This window comes from Suricata suricatta, chromosome 15, assembly GCF_006229205.1.
Source record: "Suricata suricatta isolate VVHF042 chromosome 15, meerkat_22Aug2017_6uvM2_HiC, whole genome shotgun sequence".
NCBI lineage: Eukaryota > Metazoa > Chordata > Mammalia > Carnivora > Herpestidae > Suricata > Suricata suricatta.
The window spans coordinates 7,388,193-7,410,553 of NC_043714.1; the positions used below are offsets into that span (position 1 = coordinate 7,388,193).

The following is a 22,361-nucleotide window of genomic DNA, read 5'->3' on the forward strand; positions in this document are numbered from 1 at the left end:
GCGTAAAGCCTCCAGAAGCACTACGAAAGGTTGGGCTGATGCAATATTTACCAAACATTTAATGCTATTTTGTAAACCAACAATGTTAAGCCTTAACTAAATTATCCGGATGAGCTTAATTAATTCTCTAGAAACTATACCACAGACTGAAAACAACCGTTCCCTCCTCTCTATCATTTCTTTCTATCAGGCCTTCTTCCAGGCAATGCTCCTTAAATCTGCGAAGTTAAGGATGAGAAATTAGAATCTCATGATCAATTTAATTCCAAATCTATTTTTGTCATTTGTATCTTAAAACTTTACAAGAGGTAATTCTTCAAAATATAAACTTGAAAATTAAACTATCTTTGATTAGGTTTTAGCTTTTATCATAGCTTTAATAGATATTACATTCACTACCGTTAATTTTTGTACACTGGTGCATATATCCTTTTGTGCTTTATATTACTCACATATTCTAAAATTTTATTTCATACATCAGTGCTTAAGACTATTTGGGACATAGGGGTGCCTAGGTAGCTCAATTAGTTAAGCATCTGTCTCTTGGGTGCCACTCAGGTCATGATCTCTCAGTACATGAGTTCAAGCCCCTCGCTGGGCTCTGCGCTGACAGTGTGGACCCCGCTTAGGATTCTCTGTCCCTCCCTTGTGTTCTCCCTCTCTCTCCAAAAATAAACTCAAGAGAAAAAAAAAAAGCTATCTACCTTAAAAAAAAAAAAAAAAGGAATCTTCAGGAAATAAAATGTGCTATAGATTAATCTTCTGTATCACTAATACTATTAACATAAACTCCAAAAGTCCCTTTCTGGCAGTGCTTAATATTGTGTTTAAAAAATCAATTCAGTTCAAAGAGCCTACCAAATGCCAGTCACTGTGGGTGATCTTGTCCTCAGGGAGCTTATAATCTACTGTGGGACAAGTGTTTCGATGTTTATGTCATCTGTTACTCAACAGTAATAGATGGGCAAGTGCGCTATCTCTTATTCTGGGATCACATTACTAGTGCACTGCAGCAGTCACTCCTCGTAGTTACATGTACACGTGGACAGGACAAACTAAAGCTCAATGCATTTTATTTTAATTCTGCAATTAAAAAAAAAGGAAAATCCCATTCTTCTTCAAATATTTGTCTTGGGCTAGAATGAGTCATCTGTAGCTTCTTCCTTTTTAACTCAGAGCCTGTATTTGCAAGACGCACAGGCAAGCCAGGGTGCACACGGATCTGTGTGGCCGCGGTGGGCACACAGAGCAGCAAGCACGCAAGTCCTGAGCGGCCTCTACCTGCCTGGCTTGGAAAAGACCACCGCCCTGTCAAAGGTGCTACTGTGTCTTTTTCTGACAGACAATCTACAATGAAAACAGAAAAAAAAGAGAAACATTCCATAAGTAATACGTAAGTGTTCCATAGGATAAAGTACAACATGGAAACCAAAAAGTTGAGAAATACTTTTCAAAGCAAAAGAAAACGACAAAATGGCATTCATATTCTCCAGTCTACTAACCAGAATAATTACAGGGATCCCGAGGAACACATAATTTTATTGGCTAATTCTTTTATAAAAATCTTTTTAAAAGACCTAACTTACACTAATATCTATTTCTCATCTTTAATACAACCAGAGAGAGAGCTGATCACATTTGCTGATAAAAAATAATAAAAGCTATGCATTATTCGATTCCTATGATTATATAAATTGGTCACAGATAAAAGAACTTCAATGAAACCAACCAGTGACCATCACTAAAAATATGCCAATTTAATCGTACCAAAGGATTAAAATACATAGAACTGAACTGATTATACTTTCGAAAAAGGTATGACTGAAGGAATACAAAAAGTTTTACAAGTCTGATTAAAAGGCAGATTTTAAAATGCAAAATAAAACTTTGGTGGATATTTGCCAAATTTCCAGACTGATCTGAAGGTGACATCCCATGCACAATTTCTCTATTGCTACCTTACAAAGAGTTACGTACCCTAATTTTTAAGTAGTGCAATGAAAGCATCTAAATTCTTATATACTCTGGCTCACTATCTAAGCATTTACTTTAAATTCGACCTAGCTTTACTTTAAGAATTAGTTTTATACAACTCACCACTTTTGCATCAATTGCAACCTGAGCGAAGCCTTTACGATTACCCCAAATGATGTTGTAGGTTTCATCGCTAATTAGGGCTTCTCGAACTCCACCTGGTGAAATAGCTAACAAGTGACCACTCCTCAGAATTTCAACACATTTTTCTCTTGGTCCATGTAGAGCACAAAATACATCAAGTAATAAACTAAACCCTGTAAGAAACATTAGCATGAAGATATAGCTTAAGTACTGCTTGTCCAATTCTTCAAAACAAAAATATTTACAACCCACATAACTTAGTATCTACACTTAAATCAGTAAATTCCTTTTTTAACTTCTGTTTAGATCAACAAGAGCTCTTAAGGTTTACATAAGATTGATATTGCTGGTAAAGTAATAGCTTCTCTGACTTACTAATCACGTCCTACTGATCACCTCCTCAGTGATCACCTACTACTCAGGCTACTGTACATATTGAAAACTCACAAAAACCATGAAAAACAGGGATTCCAGTCCCCATTTTACAGACAAAGAAAGTTGGCTCGGAGAGTAAATGTCTTGCTCAGAGTCACACACCTAGCGAATGGCAGGGCAGAGATTCCGGTCCAGGTATGTCTAGTCCAAAGCTCCTTCCACTGCATCTCATGGCCAAACACTGTCTACACTATTTATTAGAGCAATCAGAAATTATATCCCATCAGCAATCACAAACCTAATCCTCCTTTAACCCTATAAGAAAGAGAATCACTCAGGAGAATGTAACTCTGACTACACTTAGCCCTATCAAAATTGACAAAGACAAAACCAAATCTATTGAAATTAAAAGTTAGATGATGTTGATCTCACAATTAGAATTTTAAAATCAAAAGCATTAAGACAGTTTTTTTTTAAAGAGTTTCTAATAAAGTGAGTATTTAATTCAGTAACACCCAATTCCTGGTCTTAATATCATACAGTTTTTCAAAGCACAACTATTTATGGATGAAAGAAATAATCCCATTAGCAACTAAATATCTGAACCAAATCCTAAGCTGGAACTCTGGAGGACTGATGTTAGTTATTCTTGAGAATGGAAAATTGGGTAGTGAAAACTGTGCAGACTAACCAAACTTCTCACAGGTTTAAGGATCAGAAAGCAAGATTATAAATATTATTAAGATTGAAAGAATAGTCACCCCCATCATATTAAAAACTCACTGATTTAATTAGATACATTTTCATAATGGGTTTCATAAATTACAAGATCTTAAAGGGGAAATGTCGAGCCAAATGCTAAATAAAAATATTCACATTATATTATGTATAAAAACAGTGCAAGCAACCTAATGTTCTATAAGAGAAAAACTAGTTAAGTAAATATTTGAATCATACATTAAAACTATTTTTTATAAAGCATAGTACAATATTAATGCTAACATCACAATTTTATAAAGTAGAACACAAAAGAGATTGCATAACATGTAAAATTATGCAAATTAAAAATGAAGTACAATAAATCAAAATGATAACTGGTCATGTTAAGGTGGTAAGATTATAATGATGCTCTCCTTTTCTCTAGTTTTCAAATTTATTATAAAATGATCACAATTACTTTCTAAAGAAAAACCTTTCCTAGCCAATTTAGCTTATACAGAGTACAAATGGCTTTTTAGTGACACAAGGACACCGAAACATTAACCATGCCTATGAAAGGCGCTGTTACTTAATTCACTGCTTGGTGTTTGGCTATTCTGTTGACGGGTGGCTTTTGCTTTTATTATCCCAGAGAACATACGATAAACTTTGCTGGCTTACTTCTGGTGATGCAGCGACAAAAGAAAATAAGATTTATTACCAACGAGTTTATTTTAGAATGGCTGTTTAAAACCTGTTTGAAATCATTTGGTTCATTAATCTTTTTTAAAAGGTATAGGGGCGCCTGGGTGGCTCAGTTAAGCCTCCGACTTCGGCTCAGCTCATGATCTCACGTTCGTGGGTTCAAGCCCCGCATCATGCTCTGTGCTGACAGAGCCTGGAGCCTGCTTCTGATTCTGTGTCTTCCTCTCTCTCTGCCCCTCCCCACTCATGCTCTGTCTCAAAAATAAATAAAACATTAAAAAATAAAATAAAATAAAAAGTATAAAGCCTTTATGAACAGTTAAGAGGAATACAGTCCTTAACTTTAAGAGTTAGTAAGTCTAGTGGGCAAGTTAAGTATGATAAAGGCATATAGACTCATATTTCTGAAATAACATTATTATATGAAGACAAAATATATCCTGTCTGATTTTTAAAGTAAGTCTGATTTGCTGTAATACTCATAGTAATCAAACTCTAACTACCATGAAATTAAACTTGAAAATTAGTATCTCATGGAAAAATTCATCATATGAAAAATCAACTACTTTCTATGCTAAAATATAAATTAATTGCTTGGCAAAAGTTACAATTTTTTTAGGTGGAAGTTCAGGATTTAACTTATACAAATAATAACAAAATACCTGTTAATAAAGAAAAAATTTAGGTGACATTTTTGACCATGTTTTTATATTTAGATATATTACATAAATCAGATAATTAGATACTCCCAAATTAGAGTTCTAAGTGTGTTACATTAAAAAGGCACAATGCTTTTCCAAATGATACTAGAGATCTCAAGGACACAGACGTATCAACATAATCAGATCATGACAACACCACTATCCACAGTCAAAACTTACCTGGGATTTTAAAGACAAAGTGATCAGCTACTACCCGGCAAGTCCTGCCTTTATGGATGAAAATTTTAGCCATGAAGTAGTAAAAATCTATGGGAATAGCTCCATGATAAAAAATTATAAGTGCTGGTCCTTCTTCTGGTATTTTTTCCATCCCATGGACTTCATAACCTGTGAGAAAGACAAAATACAGTTGCAGATGCTTAAATATATTTATGAGTTTATTTACACTAAAGGATGGTTACTAAACTCAGAAAGTCAGTCTTTTCTCATTGAAGTGCATGAGCCTTCCTCTCTCTCCTTCCCTCTTCCCACGAATCAGTCCCACGGCCATTAGGTGGACCAGTGTCAAGGCTGGGGTAGAACAGGGGCTGGGAGGGCATGCTGGAGCCCAGGCAGGGTGAGGAGGGCACCCCCATGAGATGGCCCCGAGTGGGGAGTCAGAGCCCAAGCAGAGTTGAGAGGACACCCCCACCGGGGAACGGCCTAGAACGCGGAGCTGGGGCCTGGGTGGGAAGGGAGGGAAGCCAGGAGTGGGGACAAGCACGGGCTTAGAGGACAGCACTCAGATACTCCAGTAGTTGGTATGGGGGGGTCAGCCGAGTGGTGTAAAATGGTATCCCTGAGTGGCACGGGGTGGTGGCAGTGACAAGAGCTTGATTAAATATAGGAGGACTGGTCAAATGAGTCTGCACATTAAGGACAACATGAGCCAGGTTTCTCACTGTTGGAGAAGGTGGCTACAAAAACGGAAAAGGAGAAAACTAGAATGAATTCTAGCTGTAAGAGAACCTCATTCCCCCCCTAAAAAGCAAGAACAAGCAGTGTGTCAGAAAGCTGGGGTCGCTCTCTCCATCAGGTGAACTGAGCGCTCCAAGCCCCTCTAATGAGAGATAAACGGAGTATGGAGAATCCAGAGGGGCCCTAAAAGTAAGAAGAAAATAACGGAGATGTTAACAAATTTAAAGGCCAAGTGCAGGTGGCCACTGAGTACAGAATCCCTGGGAAGCCCAGACACAAGCAAGCGTCTGCACGCACTCAGCAACAGGCCTCCAGAGGCCTCAGTGGTGCTGACATGAAAAAATGGGGGCACAGTAGATAAGAGACTGAAAAGAGGCCCTGCAAATGGCATTGAGAACAAAACCCCACTTGCTTCTTGGAAGCTTCTCTTGGAAAATCAAAACCTGACGCTGGGGGAAGCGCAAGGAACTCTCCCATCGCTCCTAGGGAAAGGGCACACACAAAGGCATCTGATGCTGGAAAGGTCAGAGCTCACTCCCCCTCCTCTCACCCTTGCCTCCCCCCAGCATCGCACTCCCAGGGAAAAGTCCACTGGGCCTGGGGGCGTGGGGGGTAGAAGCCAAAGGATCTGCCCCTGGGAGGTAGACAGTAGGCCCGGGTTCTGAAGTGGTATCAAGAAGAGATCTACTAGCCCTGGAAGGAAGGGCACAAGAAGCTTGCTGCCGACCCCAAAGGCCCACCCACGTACGGCACAGTTTGCCTGTCACTAGGAAGAGGAAGGACGCTGGGAAAGCTCCCAGCTGAGCCTCAGACACTCAGGGACAGGGCCTGCGTGCGGTCTGGCTAGGCCAGGGAAAGTGAGGCCTAGCCCTGCCACCCCCACCCCGCCACCGGCCTCACGTGCAGTTACAGCAGCGACGACGTGTCGCTGCGGCAGGCAAGCTGCACTGAGGTGCAGGAGGGCCGCCAACAAACACCCGCCCGCGCTCCAGGCCCGCACTTCGCACAGGCGGCAGCAGGAGGTTGAATTCTGCACTGACCTGAAGGTACCTAGAGTCACAATAACACACAACTCCAGTCCAACTACAAGGTAGGCTGACGTAAACGCCTCCCTACTCACTAACAGCCTGGCAGAAAAAGGTCAATTTTCAGTTATAAATACTGTTTACCTCATTCTCTACTTTCTGTTACAAGCAATGCCCAGAATTCAGTAAAAGGAAATTATGAAACATACAAAACAGAAAGAAAAAAAATGCACTGTCGAGATTCTTTAATCAAGAGAACCAGACCCAAAAGTTTAAGTCATCAGGATTTAGTGGAAAAATAAACACATATGTAACCAGATTATTCATTTCAGCAGGTAGAATGAAATTATAAAAAACAATGAGTTGAATGGAAAGCCAAAACTTGAATGAGACCTAAAGATTAATAATATATCAATGTTAATTTCCTAACTTTAATGATTTTACTGATGTTAAATAGAAGAACTTCCTTGTTTGTAGGAAACACACAAAAGCGTTAAAGAGAGGGAAACGTTGGCACTTACAGACAAATGATATGAGAAAATAAGTCCTTTGTAGAATACATGGGACATTAATTTTTAGAAAGTGTATGAATAAAAGCAACAAGCATTATTGCCCTCTACGGAAACACCATGTAAGATCTTAGAATCATAAAACCTGTAAGATAAAAGAAAACCTTTGGACTCCAATCTAACAGACTCATTAAAACCTAAGACTCTCTTTGGTTGTTAATCAAAGCTATCCAAGGAGTCACACATCTCTAAAACATCAAGCACATTTGATGAATGCACTAGCTTTAAAAACACACTCCAAAGCTTTCTGTGTAAGCCTGCGACAGGGCATTTCCACGGGATATTAGTCCTGTTACAAGCCGGCTGTAAAAGGGGTAATGAGCAGATAAAGGGCAGGAATGAAGAGGGCCAGGGTAGGACACGTCAGTTAAGTTCCAGCTTCCCTGAGATAACACAACCTAGAGTAAAATTTAACGGTGAGTCATAAAACAATTCATTGAGCGCTTGCTTCAGTAGCACATGTATGAAAATAATTCGTTGATAAAAACAAGGAAACTCTTGACTCAATGCAAAATAAGACATCCATTTAAACTTTTATTTACAAATGAATAACTTAATAATGTTGAAAACTTTTATTTCATTCACAAACATATATTATTCTTTAGAAATTCCCAGTATTTTATTTATTAAAACAAAAGTGATTTTATAGAATCTAACTACATGCAGGGAAAAAGCTATGATGAAACATTTGAACTTAATGTCAAGAAAACATGTCTCCTGTGCACAGGTGACATGAAAGACGTGTGCCACCCCTTGTCTTTCCTTCCCGCCACACTGTAAACCCTACTCCAAGTCAATGTAAGGAGGCGCAAGAGTTTCAGCAAAGAAGTAAATGGCAGAATGAAAGGCTGGTGGAAATGTGGAGGCGGGTGGTCTCCGGAGGCTTCCTTCTAACATGCTTTGGTTCAAGGTTGGCTTCCTGTCCATACATTTTTCTCCTCTGACAGCTAAAGAGATTAACCTGTCTACTGCCCTTCACACTGCTACCAACCAGCAACACATTTTTCTAGCAATCCTGTGCTGTTGGTGGATGTGGGGAATATCCACCTATGCTTCAGAGGAAAACACCCTGCATATTTTATCACAAGACTTGGAACTTACACTCTGAGTAGCAGATAAAATGTGATCATGGCTCTAGTCCTGTTTTCTAAGACCTGTTTTTCCTTCCCATCTCCCTGCTGTCAGGTGCCCTTACAGACCTCAGCCTCAGCTGGCTCCAGCCAAGAGAAAAAGCCTACTAATAACCAATGAGTCAATGAAGAAATCAAAAGAGATTTAGAAATACCTTGAAAATGGAAATAACCATAACAAAACGCGGGATACAGGAAAAGCGGTTCTAAGAGGGAAGCTCATAGTGATAAATGCCTATCTCAAGAAAACAAGAAAAATCTCAGATAAGCAACCTAACTACACCTCAAGAATCTGTAATAGAACAAAGTTAGTAGAAGGAAGAAAATACCAAAGATTAGAGAGAAAATAAAAACTAAAAAGACAATACAAAGATCAATGAAACCAAGAGCAGTTTCTTTGAAAAGATAAACACAGTTGACAAGCCTTTAGCTAGACTCACCAAGAAAAAGACAGCGTTCAAACAATTAAATCAGAAATCAAAGAGAAGACCTTACAACTGATACCACAGAAATACAAAGGGTAAGAGATTCTAAGAACAATACATGCCAAGAAACTGAACAACCTACAAGAAATGGTAAATTCTGAGAAACATACAACCTTCCACGGTTGTATCTTCATGAATCATGAAGAAACAGAAAATCGGAACAGACTATAAGTAAGGAGACTGAATCAGTAATCAAAAACCTCCTAACAAACAAAAGTCCAAAAGACAGCTTCACTCATAAATCCCACCAAACATTCAAAGAGGAATTGATACAAATTGTCAAATTCTTTCAAGAAATAGAAGAGAGAACTCTTCTGAACTCATTTTATGCGGCCAGCTTTACCCTAATGCCAAAACCAAACAAGGGCGTCACAAGAAAAGAAAATGATAGGGGCACCCGGATGGCTCTGCCAGTGAGGCATTTGACTCTTAATTCGGCTCAGGTCATGATCTTACGGTCCAATGGTTCAAGCCCTGTGTCGGACTCTGCACTGACAGTGCGGAGGCTGCTTGGAATTCTCTCTCTCCCTCTCTCTCTGCCCCTCCCCTGCTCGCAGATTCTCTCTCTCAAAATAAATAAATAAACATCTTTTAGAAAAAGAAAATTACAGGTTAATTAATATCCTTGATGAACACAGATGTAAAAATCCTCAACAAAACATTAGCAAACCAAATTCAGTAATGCATTTAAAGGATCATATACCACAATCAAGTGGAATTTATTATACGGACATAAAAATGGTTCAACATTTGCAAATCAATCAATGTGATACACAACATTAACAAAAGGAAGAATAAAAATCAAATAATCATCCTAATAGATGCAGAAATAGCATTTGACAAAGTTCAATACCCATTTATGACAAAAACTCTCAACAAAGTGAGTATAGAGGCAATGAACCTCAACATCATAAAGGCCACATATGACAAGCTCACAGCTACATCACATTCTGATAAAAAGCTGAAAGCTCTTCCTCCAAGATCAGAAACATGACAAGGATGCTCCCTCTCCCCATGTTTATTCAACATGCTACTGGAAGTCCTAGCCAGAGCAAGTAGGCGAGAGAAAGAAAGAAAAGGCCTCCAAATTGGAAAGAAAGGAGAAAAACTTCACTATTTACAGACAACATTATATTACGTACAGAAAAACCCTAAAGACCTCATCAGAAAGCAGAAAAAGAGGAACTGCTGATGCGAATGCAAGCTGGTGCAGTCACTACTCTGGAAAACTGTATGGAGGTTCCTCAAAATATTAAAAACAGAATTACCCTACAACCCAGCAACTGCGCTGGTAAGTATTTATCCAAAGGATACAGGAGTGCCAGTTGGAAGGAGCACATGCACCCCAATGTTTATAGCAGCACTACCGACAATAGCCAAAGTAAGGAAAAAGCACAAATGTCCATCAACTGATGAATGGATAAGGAAGTTGTGGTGTATATGAGTGTGTGTGTGATCTCCGAAGGCTTCCTTCTAACATGCTTTGGTTCAAGGGAACCCCGGTGCACACATACACATATACATATACACATATACACAATGGAATATTATTCAGCGATCTAAAAGGATAGAATCTTGCCATCTGCAACAATGTGGATGCAACTAGAGGGTATTATGCTAAGTGAAATTAGAGAAAGTCTATAACTTCAGTCATATGTGGACTTCAAAATACAAAACAAATGAACATAAGGGAAGGGAAGCAAAAATAAGATAAAAACAAAGAGGGAGACAAACCATAAGAGACCCTTTAATGCAGAAAACAAACTAAGGTTGCTGGTGGGGTGCTGAATGAGGGGATGGGCTATATGGGCAAGGGGCATTAATGAGGACCCTTTTGGGATGAGCACTGGGTGTTATATGATGAATCACTAAATTCTATTCCTGAAATCATTATTACACTATACGTTAACTAACTTGGATTTAATTTAAAAAAATGATAGTAAAAAAATTTAAATTAAGTTGAAAAAAAGGACTCCATCAAAAAACTATTAGAACTAATAAATTTAGTAAAGTTGCTGGATCAAAATCAATATACAGAAATCTGTTGTGTTTCTGTATACTAATAACAAACTGTCAAAAAAAATAAGAAAACAATCTCATTTATAAATGCATGAAAAAGAATAAAATACCTAGCAATAAATTTAACCAAGCAGATAAGTAGACCTATACCTTGAAAAGTATAAGATTTTAATGAAAGAAACTGAAGACACAAATAAATGAAATGATAACCCATACTCATGGCTTGGAAGAATTAGTATTGTTAAAATGTCCATACCAGCCAAAGCAATGAGTCTATAGATTCAATACAGTAACTACCAAAATCTCAATGGCATTTTCCACAGAAATAGAACAAATAATCCCAAACATTTGTATGAAACCACAAAAGATCCTGAAAGGCTAATGCAATCATGAGAAGGAACATAGCTGGAGGCATCATGTTCCCTGGTTTCGAACTATATTACAAAGCCATAGTAAGCAAAACAGTATGGTATTGAAATAAAAAGAGACGCACAGATCAGTAGAACAGAACAGAGAGCCCAGAAACGAACCCACACATATATGGTCAATTAATTTTTGATAAAAGAGCCAAGAATATGCCATGGGGAAAGAACGGTCTCTTCAATAAACAGTGTTTGGGAAAACTGGATGGTCACATTCAAAAGAATAAAGCTAGACTACTATCTCCTACATACAGAAATTAACTCAAAATGGATTAAAAACTTGAATGTTAAGACCTGAAGCCACGAACTCCTAGAAGACTGCCTAGGAAGTAAGCTCCCTAACATCAGATGTGGCAATGGTTTTTTAAATCGGATTTCAAAATCCAACAAAAACAAAAATACACAAGTGGGACTGTATCAAACTAAAAGCTCCTGTACAGCAAAAGAAATCAACAACAAAATGAAAAGAGAACCTACTGAAGATAGGAAGAAGATATTTGCACACCATGTATCTGATAAACAACATGCAAAACAAAGTCATACAACTCAAAAAATAGCAAAAAAACAAAACAGGAAAAACGGACAAACATAAAAAAATGGACAGAAGATCTAAACAGTCATTTTTCAAAGATATCCAGGTAGCCAACAGGTACCTGAAAAATGCTCAACATGACTCACCATTAGGGAAATGCAAATCAAAACCACAACAAGATATCACCTTACATCTGTTACAATAGTTATTATCAAAAAGTCAAGAAATAACTAGTGTTGGCACGGGTTTGGAGAAGAGGGAACCCCTGTGCACTGTTGGTGCGAATGTAAATTAGTGCAGCCACTACGGAAAACACTATGGAGGATCCTCGGAAAGCTAAAGTAGAACTACCATACCATCCAGCAATTCCACTTCTGGGTGTCTATCCAGAGAAAACAGAAACACTTATTCAGAAAGAGATCTGCACTCCCATGTTCAGTGCAGCATTATTTATAATAGCCGAGATATAAAAACAAAGTGTCCACGAATGCACGAATGGATAAAGAAGATACAGCGTGTACACACACACACACACACACACATATATATATATACACACACAATGGAATACTACCTACCTATTAAAAAGAATGATGACTTAACACCATTTGTTACAAGGATGGACTTTGAGGGCATTATGCTAAGTAAAATAAGTCAGAAAGAGAAAAATAAATGTCATATGATCTCACTTATATGTGGACTGAAAAAAAACAAACAAAAAAACCAAGCTCACAGATACAGAGAACAGATTGGTGGTTGCCAGAGGCGGGAGGTAGGGGGTAGGGGGTGGGCAAAATGGCAAAAGTGGCAAAAAAAATAGAAATTTTAGTTATAAAATAAATAAGTCATGGTGGCATGATACACAGCACAATATATATTTGAAAGTTGCTAAGAGAATAAATCTTAAAAGTTCTCATCACAATAAAACAAAGTTTCTATAACCATGTATGGTGACCTATTGTGGTGATCATTCCAAATACATACAAATATTAAATCACTATTGTTATATGCCTGAAACTCATGTTAATTACATCTCAATTTTTAGAAAGGAAAAGAAACTATAAAGTGATATACAAATTGTTTTTGCTATTATTATTTTTTTATGTCATAAAAGAAACACCAATTTTTGGTTTATACTCCAATTCATTCAGTTAAATAAAAATGTTGCAGGAATCTTTCTCAAAAAAAAAAAATCCCTCAAAAACAAGGGGGGGAAAAGCAAGTGTTTAAAGGCCAAGTACAGAAATGAGCTCACAGTAAAAGGAAGGGTCCGAAGGAAGGATCTCTCAAGTGGCCAGGGCAGGACAGGACAGGAGGCTCCGGAAGCCATGCGGCCCCCACAAGAGCTGTCCCAGAGGGCCTGCCGCTCACAGGTAGGAGACAACACGGAAGTCCAGAATACGAAAATCTGGAACTATCGGTTTCTTTCCTAAAGTTTATCCCCATTTGATTTGCTAAGAAACAAGCATTCAAACAATAAAGACTTCAGTGTAAATTTTGGAGCAGGAAGTTCATTTTAAAAGTGGTTTACAATGTCTTCACCAAACAGATGAAATGAAGTGTGGTAACTGTGGTTCTAGTAGTGAAAGAACGAAGTACCTGGTGATATCTCACATGGACTTAAAAGAATGTTTTTAAAAACTGAATTTACTATTTTGAGATTGTGAGTGTCTCTACACTGTTTGTTTTTTAGAGAGAGAGCATGTGTGAGCAGGAGAGAGGGGCAGAGGGAGGGAGAAGGAGAAAGAGAAAGAGAAGAGGAAGAGAATCGTAAGCAGGTGTGGAGCCCAGCGCTGAACTCAATCCCACGACCCTGGGATCATGACCTGAGCTGAAATTAAGAGTTGGACGCTCAACTAACGAAGCCACCCAGGGGCCCCCTCCCTATACTTTTAACATTTCTTTCCAATTACCTAACTCTAATTCAAGTAATTCGATTTACTTTTAGCTCTACAGAACAATCACTGAGGATCACTGAGGTGGTCTAAGGTTACCAAAAGAATGAATTGTCCCTCAGATAAATTTTTTGAGAAATAACGAATACAATAAAAAATACTTCTTTGAGGTATTCTACACAGAATATTCCTGAGGTTCCTTCTTGCTTTCCAGAATATTAAAAAAAAGAGAAGTAAATAATTGTACTTACATAATACCAAATCATCCAGTTGATAGCAGAAAAATTCAGTTAATTCAATTACTGACAAAAACTATGGTTTACCACAGTGGCAATAAACATGAGGTCCAAATATTACTTGTGTCGCTCTGAAAGCAGAGGTGTGATCAAACCATGCACCGCTCAGAAAGCATCTGTGGATTGTTACTCTAATCCAACATCTTCAAGGCCTTTTAGAGTCCAGTCGCCTCTTAGGTGATATTAGTCAGATGTTTTCATGAGTCACAGGAACAAATGGTGGCTCTCTAAATATACCTTACTACTATTATGCTTCCCTTCATGTAACTGCCTCTAAATGAAAGGCTTCCTGTCCAACATTTCCCTGTCTAGGAGAAGTAGAAACTTCAGGGCACTTTAACTTCTTCCTCCCACAAGACCCCATATTTACCTGGACATCAAGTCCTGTGCATTTTAAAACCGCCAAAACCTCTTAAGTCACTCCCTCTGCCCGAAGTTTGTTTCAAAATGCAGTCCCATCATCTCCTGCCTATGGTACACCAATCCTCAGGGGATCTGATGAGCGAGACAAGCTCAGAGAAAGCAATCACAATGGTAATTAATTGTCACTGTCCATCCAACCACTGTCGGGGGATGGGGAGCAAACTTTGAGGAGCGCGGGCCCTGGGCTCAGGTCACACGGGTGACTCGCATGTGTCTGACTCCAAAGTCTCTGCTCCTGCCCCATACTGTAACTTGTACTACAGATACGTCCATGCTAAGCTACATCTGCGATTCGCAGATGCTGGCTGCAATCTATTAGTGAGTTACGAAATCATTTGGTGAATTATGGGTATTTTTCTCTTTTGAATAAGAAAGTAGGATAGAAAATAGAACAGATCACATACAGAAAGTACATATACTTCTCATGAAATAGTACATATACCTGTGTGTACATGGGGTATTTCTTATTAGGAATAATGGTAAAAAATTTGATGGCCTAAAATTATCTTGAAAATACTAGGGACTCTGAACACAATAGGTGTGCTAAGTTGAACTTAATAATGATCAAGATACAGACAACGTATTCTAGTGACTTCCAAATATTGGAGAAAGATGCTCTGCAATTAAGATAGCTAACATTTACAAAACATTTAGTAGGTAATAGAAATTATGCTGAATACTACTAAATGTGAAATTTCACTGAATCCTTACAACAACCCATTTTTCAGAAGAAAATGAGGTTCAAAAACATGAAGTATCTTGCTTGAAGAGAAAGATTACTTATTTTAAGTTGTTCCTCCAAAATATTTATCAATTACAAAGTAAAAATAACAACTTTATGGTGGAGAAACATGGCAGTTATCTCTTTAGCCACATAAAGTTAGTATCGTCAGTAATAAGACGTATCAACATCATGAACCGCTGACATAAATCACCAAGAAGGACACAACATCACCCTTGTGGTATTGTTAAATATGCGTAACTTCAATCTCACTATGGAAAACATCAGATTTAAATTGAGAGTCTACAAAATAACTGAGCAGTCCTCTTCATGGTGAAGGTCATGAAAGACACACACATAAAACACAAACAAACACCTAACTGTTTAAATAACCATCATAGGTTGGAGGAGACCTGGCAGCTAAATGCAGCACGGGACTGTGGGCAAGGACGCTGGTGATAAGACTGGTAGGCTTTGAGTAAGACCTGCAGTTTAGTTAACGGTATTGTACCACTAATTCGATAACTGTAGAAATGTTTATGTAGGATGTTAACATTAGGGGAAGCTGGGTGAGAAAGACGCAGGAACTCGTGGCACTATTTCTGTAACTTCCTTGTGGTTCTACATTTTTTAAAATACTAAGTTAAAAAAATCGTAACTGTTGCAAAAGGAAGGAAGGAGAAAGCAAAGGGGGAAAGAGAAAGGGAACAAAGAGGAGGAGGGAAAGGGGAAATGGAATCTGGGTAACGTGCCAAAACCACCCAGCCAGTAACTGGGGAAAACCTAGTTCTGAGCCCAGGCAGTCTGAGTTTCACTGCATGAAAGACAGAAGGGGTTAAAGGAACACTTTCCCAACTGAAGTAGAGAGAGTCTCTTAAGACCTCAATTAAATTTTCCATAGAGAATAAAATCTATCCATTTCTTTCTAAAATAATAATAAGAAAGCTGAGTTTGTCAATGAACTTAAGTTATGACAGCATTAGGTAAGCGTAAGTATTTTCAGACAATGAGTAAATTTCCCTTGTAAAATGAACACAAAATCAAACAAGATAAAACCAACTAAAAGCCCCAAAGATACAATATTCCTACTTCATCATTACCTAGACAGCTGTGCTAAAATATATAGCTTTTAATGTTAAAGTCATCATTACCTAGACAGCTGTGCTAAAATATATAGCTTTTAATGTTCTCAAAAACATCTGGATATCTCACTGAGGACTCTTCATCATCCTATTAATTTTCAGGGGAAATATTAAATATTAAGAGTCCAGCTTTTCAAAATATTCTTACTTTCAAGAAGCCCTGTGTCAGGCTCTGCACTAACTGAATGGAGCGTGCCTGAGATCCTGTCTCCCTCTCATTTCATGTCTCTGTCTCTGTCTCTCTCTCTGCCACATTCATGTGCACATGCTCTCACTCTCTCTTTCCCTCTCTCTCTGCCCCAATCCTGCTGATGCTCTCTCTAAAATAATAAATAAATAAATAAATAAATAAATAAAATTCATATTTTCTAGGAATAAATGCTTTTGGAAAATAAGTAAAAAATTTTAATAGTTTAAAAGTTAACTTGAGGTTAGGAGTTTCACTGATTCACCAGCAAGCAAATTACCTAGAAACATAGGTATTTAAGAAACATCAAATTAATGTGTCTTGATTTACTAGAGGCATGATGAGTCAAAAAATATTTACTATAGGCACATAAAAACCTAAAATTTTTTGAAAAATGACAGAGCACTTAAATTATATATAGGACTATAAAATATAACTTCTTATACAAAGATACTTACAGTAAACAAATTATAAATAACTGATCGCTCAACAAATAACTGATTAAATCTTATAAGATTTACAGAGTTCCATGTAGTCATTAGAAGTCACTAAACCTAGTGACAAGAAAAATACTAGCTGGCCACACTTATAGAAAATTATAAACTTACCACAATCTTAACAAAACGCAATTGCATAGTAAATTTTAGGTGACCATTACTTTCTTTACTTTTTTTACAATGAACATATTTATTCATTTAAAACTTCCTGTGAAGATTCTTTAAAAAGCATGAGTTAAAACTAATTTGGGGCCCCCTAGGGTGGCTCAGTTGGTTAAGCATCCAACTTCGGCTCAGGTCATGATCTCCTGGTTCGTGGGTTTGAGCCCTACATTGGGCTCTGTGCTGACAGCTCAGAGCCTGGAGCCTGCTTCACATTCTGTGTGTCTCTCTCTCTGCCCCTCCCCCACTAATGCTCTGTGCACGCTCTCTCTCTCTCAAACATAAAAAAAAAAAAAGAAACAAAAAAGAAAAACTAATTTGACACCAATACAAAATCCAAATACGCCCACAAATGCCTTTTATAGATGTCACTAAACAGGGCAAAGAAAAATTTTTTCCAGTGTTAATGAAAAACTATCAATATGTATGGCTGTATAAGTTTAAGGCACACAGCATGATTTACACATATTGTGAAATGATTACCACAGTAGGCTCACCTAACATCCATCATCTCATACAGATAAAAAAAACCAGTAAAATGTTTTCTTCTTGTGGTAAGAACTCTTAGCATTTACTCTTAGAAACTACTGTGTATCACACATAGTCATCATGTTGTACATTACATATCTAGTCCTTCTTTATCTGACGACTGGCAAATTGTACCTTTCTCCACGTTCCTCCACTTCCCCTTCCCCCATCCTCTGCCTCTGGTAACCACAAGTCTGACCTCTTTTTCTCACTTTGGGTTTTTCCCTTTTTGCAGATGACACATATAAGTGAAATCATACAGCATTTGTATTTCTCTGTCTGACTTATTTCACTTAGCATCATGCCTTTGAGGTCCATCCATGTTGTTGTAAATGGCACGATTTCCTCGTTTTTTATGGCTAAATAAGGAAAAAAAACACTTTTAAAAGAGTATCACGTATCCTAATAAAATATGCCAAGTTACCATAGAAACACCTCAAAATTATATATTCTATTATAAAATAAGCTTAGTGCTTAAAGTTATCTAAATTAAATCCTGTCTCCTGAAATATAAATAAAGTCAAATTCCTTACGTTAAATATTATCCTGAAATAGAGGGGCGTATATGTAAGAGGGGGCTACCCATTCTCAGTAAGTATTGTAAACAATGCCAAAGAGGTTCTCTGTCCCTGTTTCAAAGACAGCAAGCCACAGCGGCCGACACCATCCAGTGTCAGCGGACGTGCACCCGTGGAGCGTAGGACTGTTACGTTGTCTCAGGTAAAATACCGTCAGCGGGTATGAGAGCCGCAATGACTGACAGGAGCATTCGTATTAACGAGTACATACTCAGAATTCAATACGTCAGAGGTATACGGCTAATATTTGCAAGCCTGCTGAATACCATACTTTTGACCTTGAATCCCTAACCTGGGACAAACTCTCCACGGAGCACAGATCACAAGAGGACAGGCTTCAGAGCCTGAAACCTGAGACTGTATCCTGGCCCGTCCTCCTAGCTTCCTAGTGTGTCTCGGGCAAATAACAACCTCTCTGTTCCTCAATTTGCTCACAGGAAAACTGCAAAATGAACATAATATGTAGACTCTATTCTAAATTTTGAAAGAATTAATATATGTTGAGCATTCAACCATGCATGGCATACCAAATGCTCAGAAAGATTTATAAGAATGTATGTAGTATTAAAATAATGACACACGGTCACACTGGCCTAATGTCACTGGTACTCTGCTAACAGCAGCCTTATCCTTCCATGATCTATATTTCCTCGGGTATCTATTTCAAAATCTGTGCCTCCTTCTGTGCCTTTCTGTGAAATCACTTTGATGCTTAACATCAAATAGAAAGCACATCTTAGTTACACACCTACTGAATTTTTATATAGTCCTTAGGCAAAAATGATGAACAAATCATATAAAAATTGGAAGAGAAAAACACCAAGTTCTTGATAACAGGCCACAGGAGGGCAATTTTCATGATGGTCAAACAAAGAACCACTAATCATTAAATGCAAAACATCACAATCTCTCCAATGATAAAGAAAAGAATGAACATCCTGGAGAGAAACTTATTGCTAGCTCTCTTATTCAAGAGACATAATAACCTCGGAAATCAATCAAACAGAAAATGGGTAAATTCTGGTCTATAGATCATATTTAATATAATTATTATTATATTAATATAATTTATTATACTATATATTATTTAATATAATTATTAATATATTAATATTATCAGTTTATAATCATTTTCAAAAAAAATCTATACTAGGAAAGTCAAACTTACTCTGAGCAAGATGGAATTAAACAATGAATAATTGGAGCATTTTCAAAATAGGCCTCTGAACAGTTTTAATTAGTTTCTTACTCTCAGATGTCTCACGTATGCACTTTTACATTCTAGGTAGCTACAGCCTACACTGTTGTAAGGTTCCTTAATAAAAACTAATGTGTTTGGGGGGAAAAAGAATCATCTTAAAAAAGACACATATGTGCCCAATGCATGCAGACAGATAAAAGAAGACAAGGAAATATCCTTCTACGTCTCAGTACCGATCAATAAAACAGAACATGGTACAGGTGCACTGTCACACACATGAACAGTGACACAGCAAAGTCATCCTGCTCACCGTGCCAGACTGCCGCGTGTCCGTCCCAAAGGGTCGCCACCGTCTTCCTTGCCCCGTCCCATAGATTATGAGAGTAGGCTTCTTTTAATACATTCTTCCTCTTATAAATGTGTAAGAAAATAATAGTAACATAGAGAAGAAAGATAGTAAAGTACGGAAGTATTAAAAGTATTAGTGGTGTAAAAACCCACAAGAGATAGTTTGCAAAATTCAAGTAGTCCTCCAAGTGCTCCACACCAAACCATTCTTCTAGTACGTGAATCAGACAAGACATATAGGGCATAGAATCCTGTCCTATGCCACAGGTTTGGTTCTTGTCTATCATTTTTCTTTAGGTGAAAATGACAAATTCAGTCTCTTTCTTCATTGTCATCGTAGGTCTTTGATTTTGCCACTAGAAAAGAAAAATAATCCAGTTATTCTCCTCACAACTGAGAAGTTAAATGTTTCAGTTTACAAAAACGCACAGAATCATTTCCTTTTTTTAATGTTTGTTTATTTTTGAGAGAGAGGGAGGGAGAAAGAGAGAGAACCTGTCCCCATGGGGCGGGGGGACAGAGAAAGAGGAAGACACCAAGTCTGAAGCAGGCTCCTGGCTCTGAGCTGTCAGTCAGCACAGAACCCGACCTTGGGCTTGAACCCACGAACCATGATAATGACCTGAATTGAAGTCAAGGCTTAACTGACTGAGCCACCTAAGCGTCCCCATAGAATCATTTCTTAATAACAAAAAGGAGTAGATTGTTAGTGGTTAACTTTGTTGCAGATTTAAATGTGAAAATTATAAGGTTTCATTTGCATGTGCATGAAGTATGTCAGGTTTAGCTTTTGAAATAACTCAGGCTATAATTGAGAAGAAAAATAAACCTGATGAAGAATGAAATTTTGGACTGATCTTAACAATTTGACTTACATCTTTAATGAATTCTTTTTTTCTTAATGTTTTTATTTATTTTTGATACAGAGAGAGACAGAGCATGAGAGGGGGAGGGGCAGAGAGAGAAGGAGACACAGAACCGGAAGCAGGCTCCAGGCTCTGAGCTGTCAGCACAGAGCCTGACTCGGGGCTCAAACTCATGAACGTGAGATCTGACCTGAGCCGAAGTCGGAGGCTTAGCCGACGAGCCACCCAGGCGCCCCCAATTTGACTTACATCTTAAGTGGATCATATTGAATGTTTGTGTCTCAAAGTAGGCTATGTTGAGATAACTGCTCTTCACAAAAGAAAGCATCAGCACTTGATTCAATAAAAGTAGGAAATCATGACATACATTTGTGTGTACTGTCCTTCATAAGCAGGTTTATAAAAAAATTCTCTATTCTTCTGACATTATACAATAAAAATTTATCAGTATCATTTTAATCTCACAGTCACTAAAATTTCTCTTAAGTCTTCAGTGACTGGAACTATAGGCATACAACTATTTTATGTCACTTATCTCTAAACCAGTCACTCAACTTACCAGAAATTAGGTAAATATCTTGTCCCAAGCTTCAGTGTAGGTGTTCTGGAAAACACAGTATACAAAAAAAAAAAAAAGAAAAATATGATTGAAAAAAGAGAATCATTAATATCTAGAGTTAAAATTTCCATAAGATAAATAGCAAGAGACATTCACGTATGTGTGACCAATACTATACCCCACACTAGTGTATCACAGTTAAATTATACTCCTGTTACCAATGCTTTATGAGAACAGCACTGTACACTTATTTCCACTATATAAAGCCCCTCCTGAGGCCTTTTTAAAAAGTCAGAGCAAGGGGCACCTGGGTGACTCAGTGGGTTAAGCACTGGACTTACGCTCAGGTCATGATCCACAGTTTGAGTTGGAGCCCCACGTCGGGCTCTGTGCTGACAGCTCAGAGCCTGCAGCCTGTTTCAGATTCTGTGTCTCCCTCTCTCTCTACCCCTCCGCTGCTCACACCTTCTCTCTCTTTCTCTTTCTCTCAAATATAAATAAGCATTAAAGAAAATTCAGAGCTATAAAAAATTTTGCTTCTCTGGAGAAGAAGTATGAAGGCAAAATGTATAACTGACCACGTCTCTTTTTAGTAACTTTGCCAAATATAATTTGATGGGCAAATATGACAGTCAATGATATAATTACATTAGCTCTTATGATCATGTTCTCTGCACAAGATTTCCTTCTTTCATTCCTATTTTCTTTGGTTCTGATTCTATTCTTAGAGATATTTTGTCATTACTGTAGATTATATAATCTTTACGAAAACCACCTCAAGCCCTTCCTAGATAAGACAGGAGACAGTGAAGAAAGAAATGGAGGGACAGGTAGAGACAGATATGCAACAGCAGTCGTATGTTGTCTTTATGCCAAGATGATGTTGCCGGCTGACTTGGTCTTCCAGGGACGCGGGAGTTAGTCTAATTTCCTCACAGCCAATGGCACTTACTTGTGAGAAACGTGGGCCTGCCATGATAAGATAAGGTAGCATAGCACATGTGAAGCCCACAAGCTGGCTTATTTTTTTCACCGAAGTACAGTTGACACACAACGCTGTATTAGTTTCAGGTATTCAACACAGTGATGCGAAAACCGTATGTTTTGCTGTGCTCACCACCAGAGTAGCTACCACCTGTTACATACAATGATGTGGGCTTTAATTACATCATATTCTCATCAACCCCTCTAAACTCTTGAACTCCTATCATGTATCAGGATTTGGTCATTTAGAAGGCGATATAAACGTAGCAAAGCTTA

The 22,361-nt window shown here is 37.9% G+C and overlaps 1 protein-coding gene across 7 annotated transcripts in view; it reads right to left on the reverse strand.

The window, feature by feature from the left end:
- TMEM68 (transmembrane protein 68) overlaps window positions 1-22,361 on the reverse strand; it is a 48,305-nt gene that overhangs the window by 18,421 nt on the left and 7,523 nt on the right. For 2 of the 7 annotated variants that reach the window (XM_029923560.1, XM_029923562.1), the window contains exons 2-5: window positions 21,102-21,146; window positions 19,639-20,032; window positions 4,779-4,946; window positions 2,098-2,291 (exon numbers count right to left, since the gene is read on the reverse strand). In XM_029923560.1, the coding sequence (XP_029779420.1) occupies window positions 2,098-2,291; window positions 4,779-4,946; window positions 19,639-19,963 (687 nt within the window). In that variant the 5' untranslated portion in view covers window positions 19,964-20,032; window positions 21,102-21,146. Of the gene's footprint in view, window positions 1-723; window positions 1,348-2,097; window positions 2,292-4,778; window positions 4,947-12,276; window positions 12,341-19,638; window positions 20,033-21,101; window positions 21,147-22,361 lie in introns of those variants that run through there. The other 5 variants (XM_029923566.1, XM_029923561.1, XM_029923563.1 and 2 more) reach the window with 5 other exon arrangements.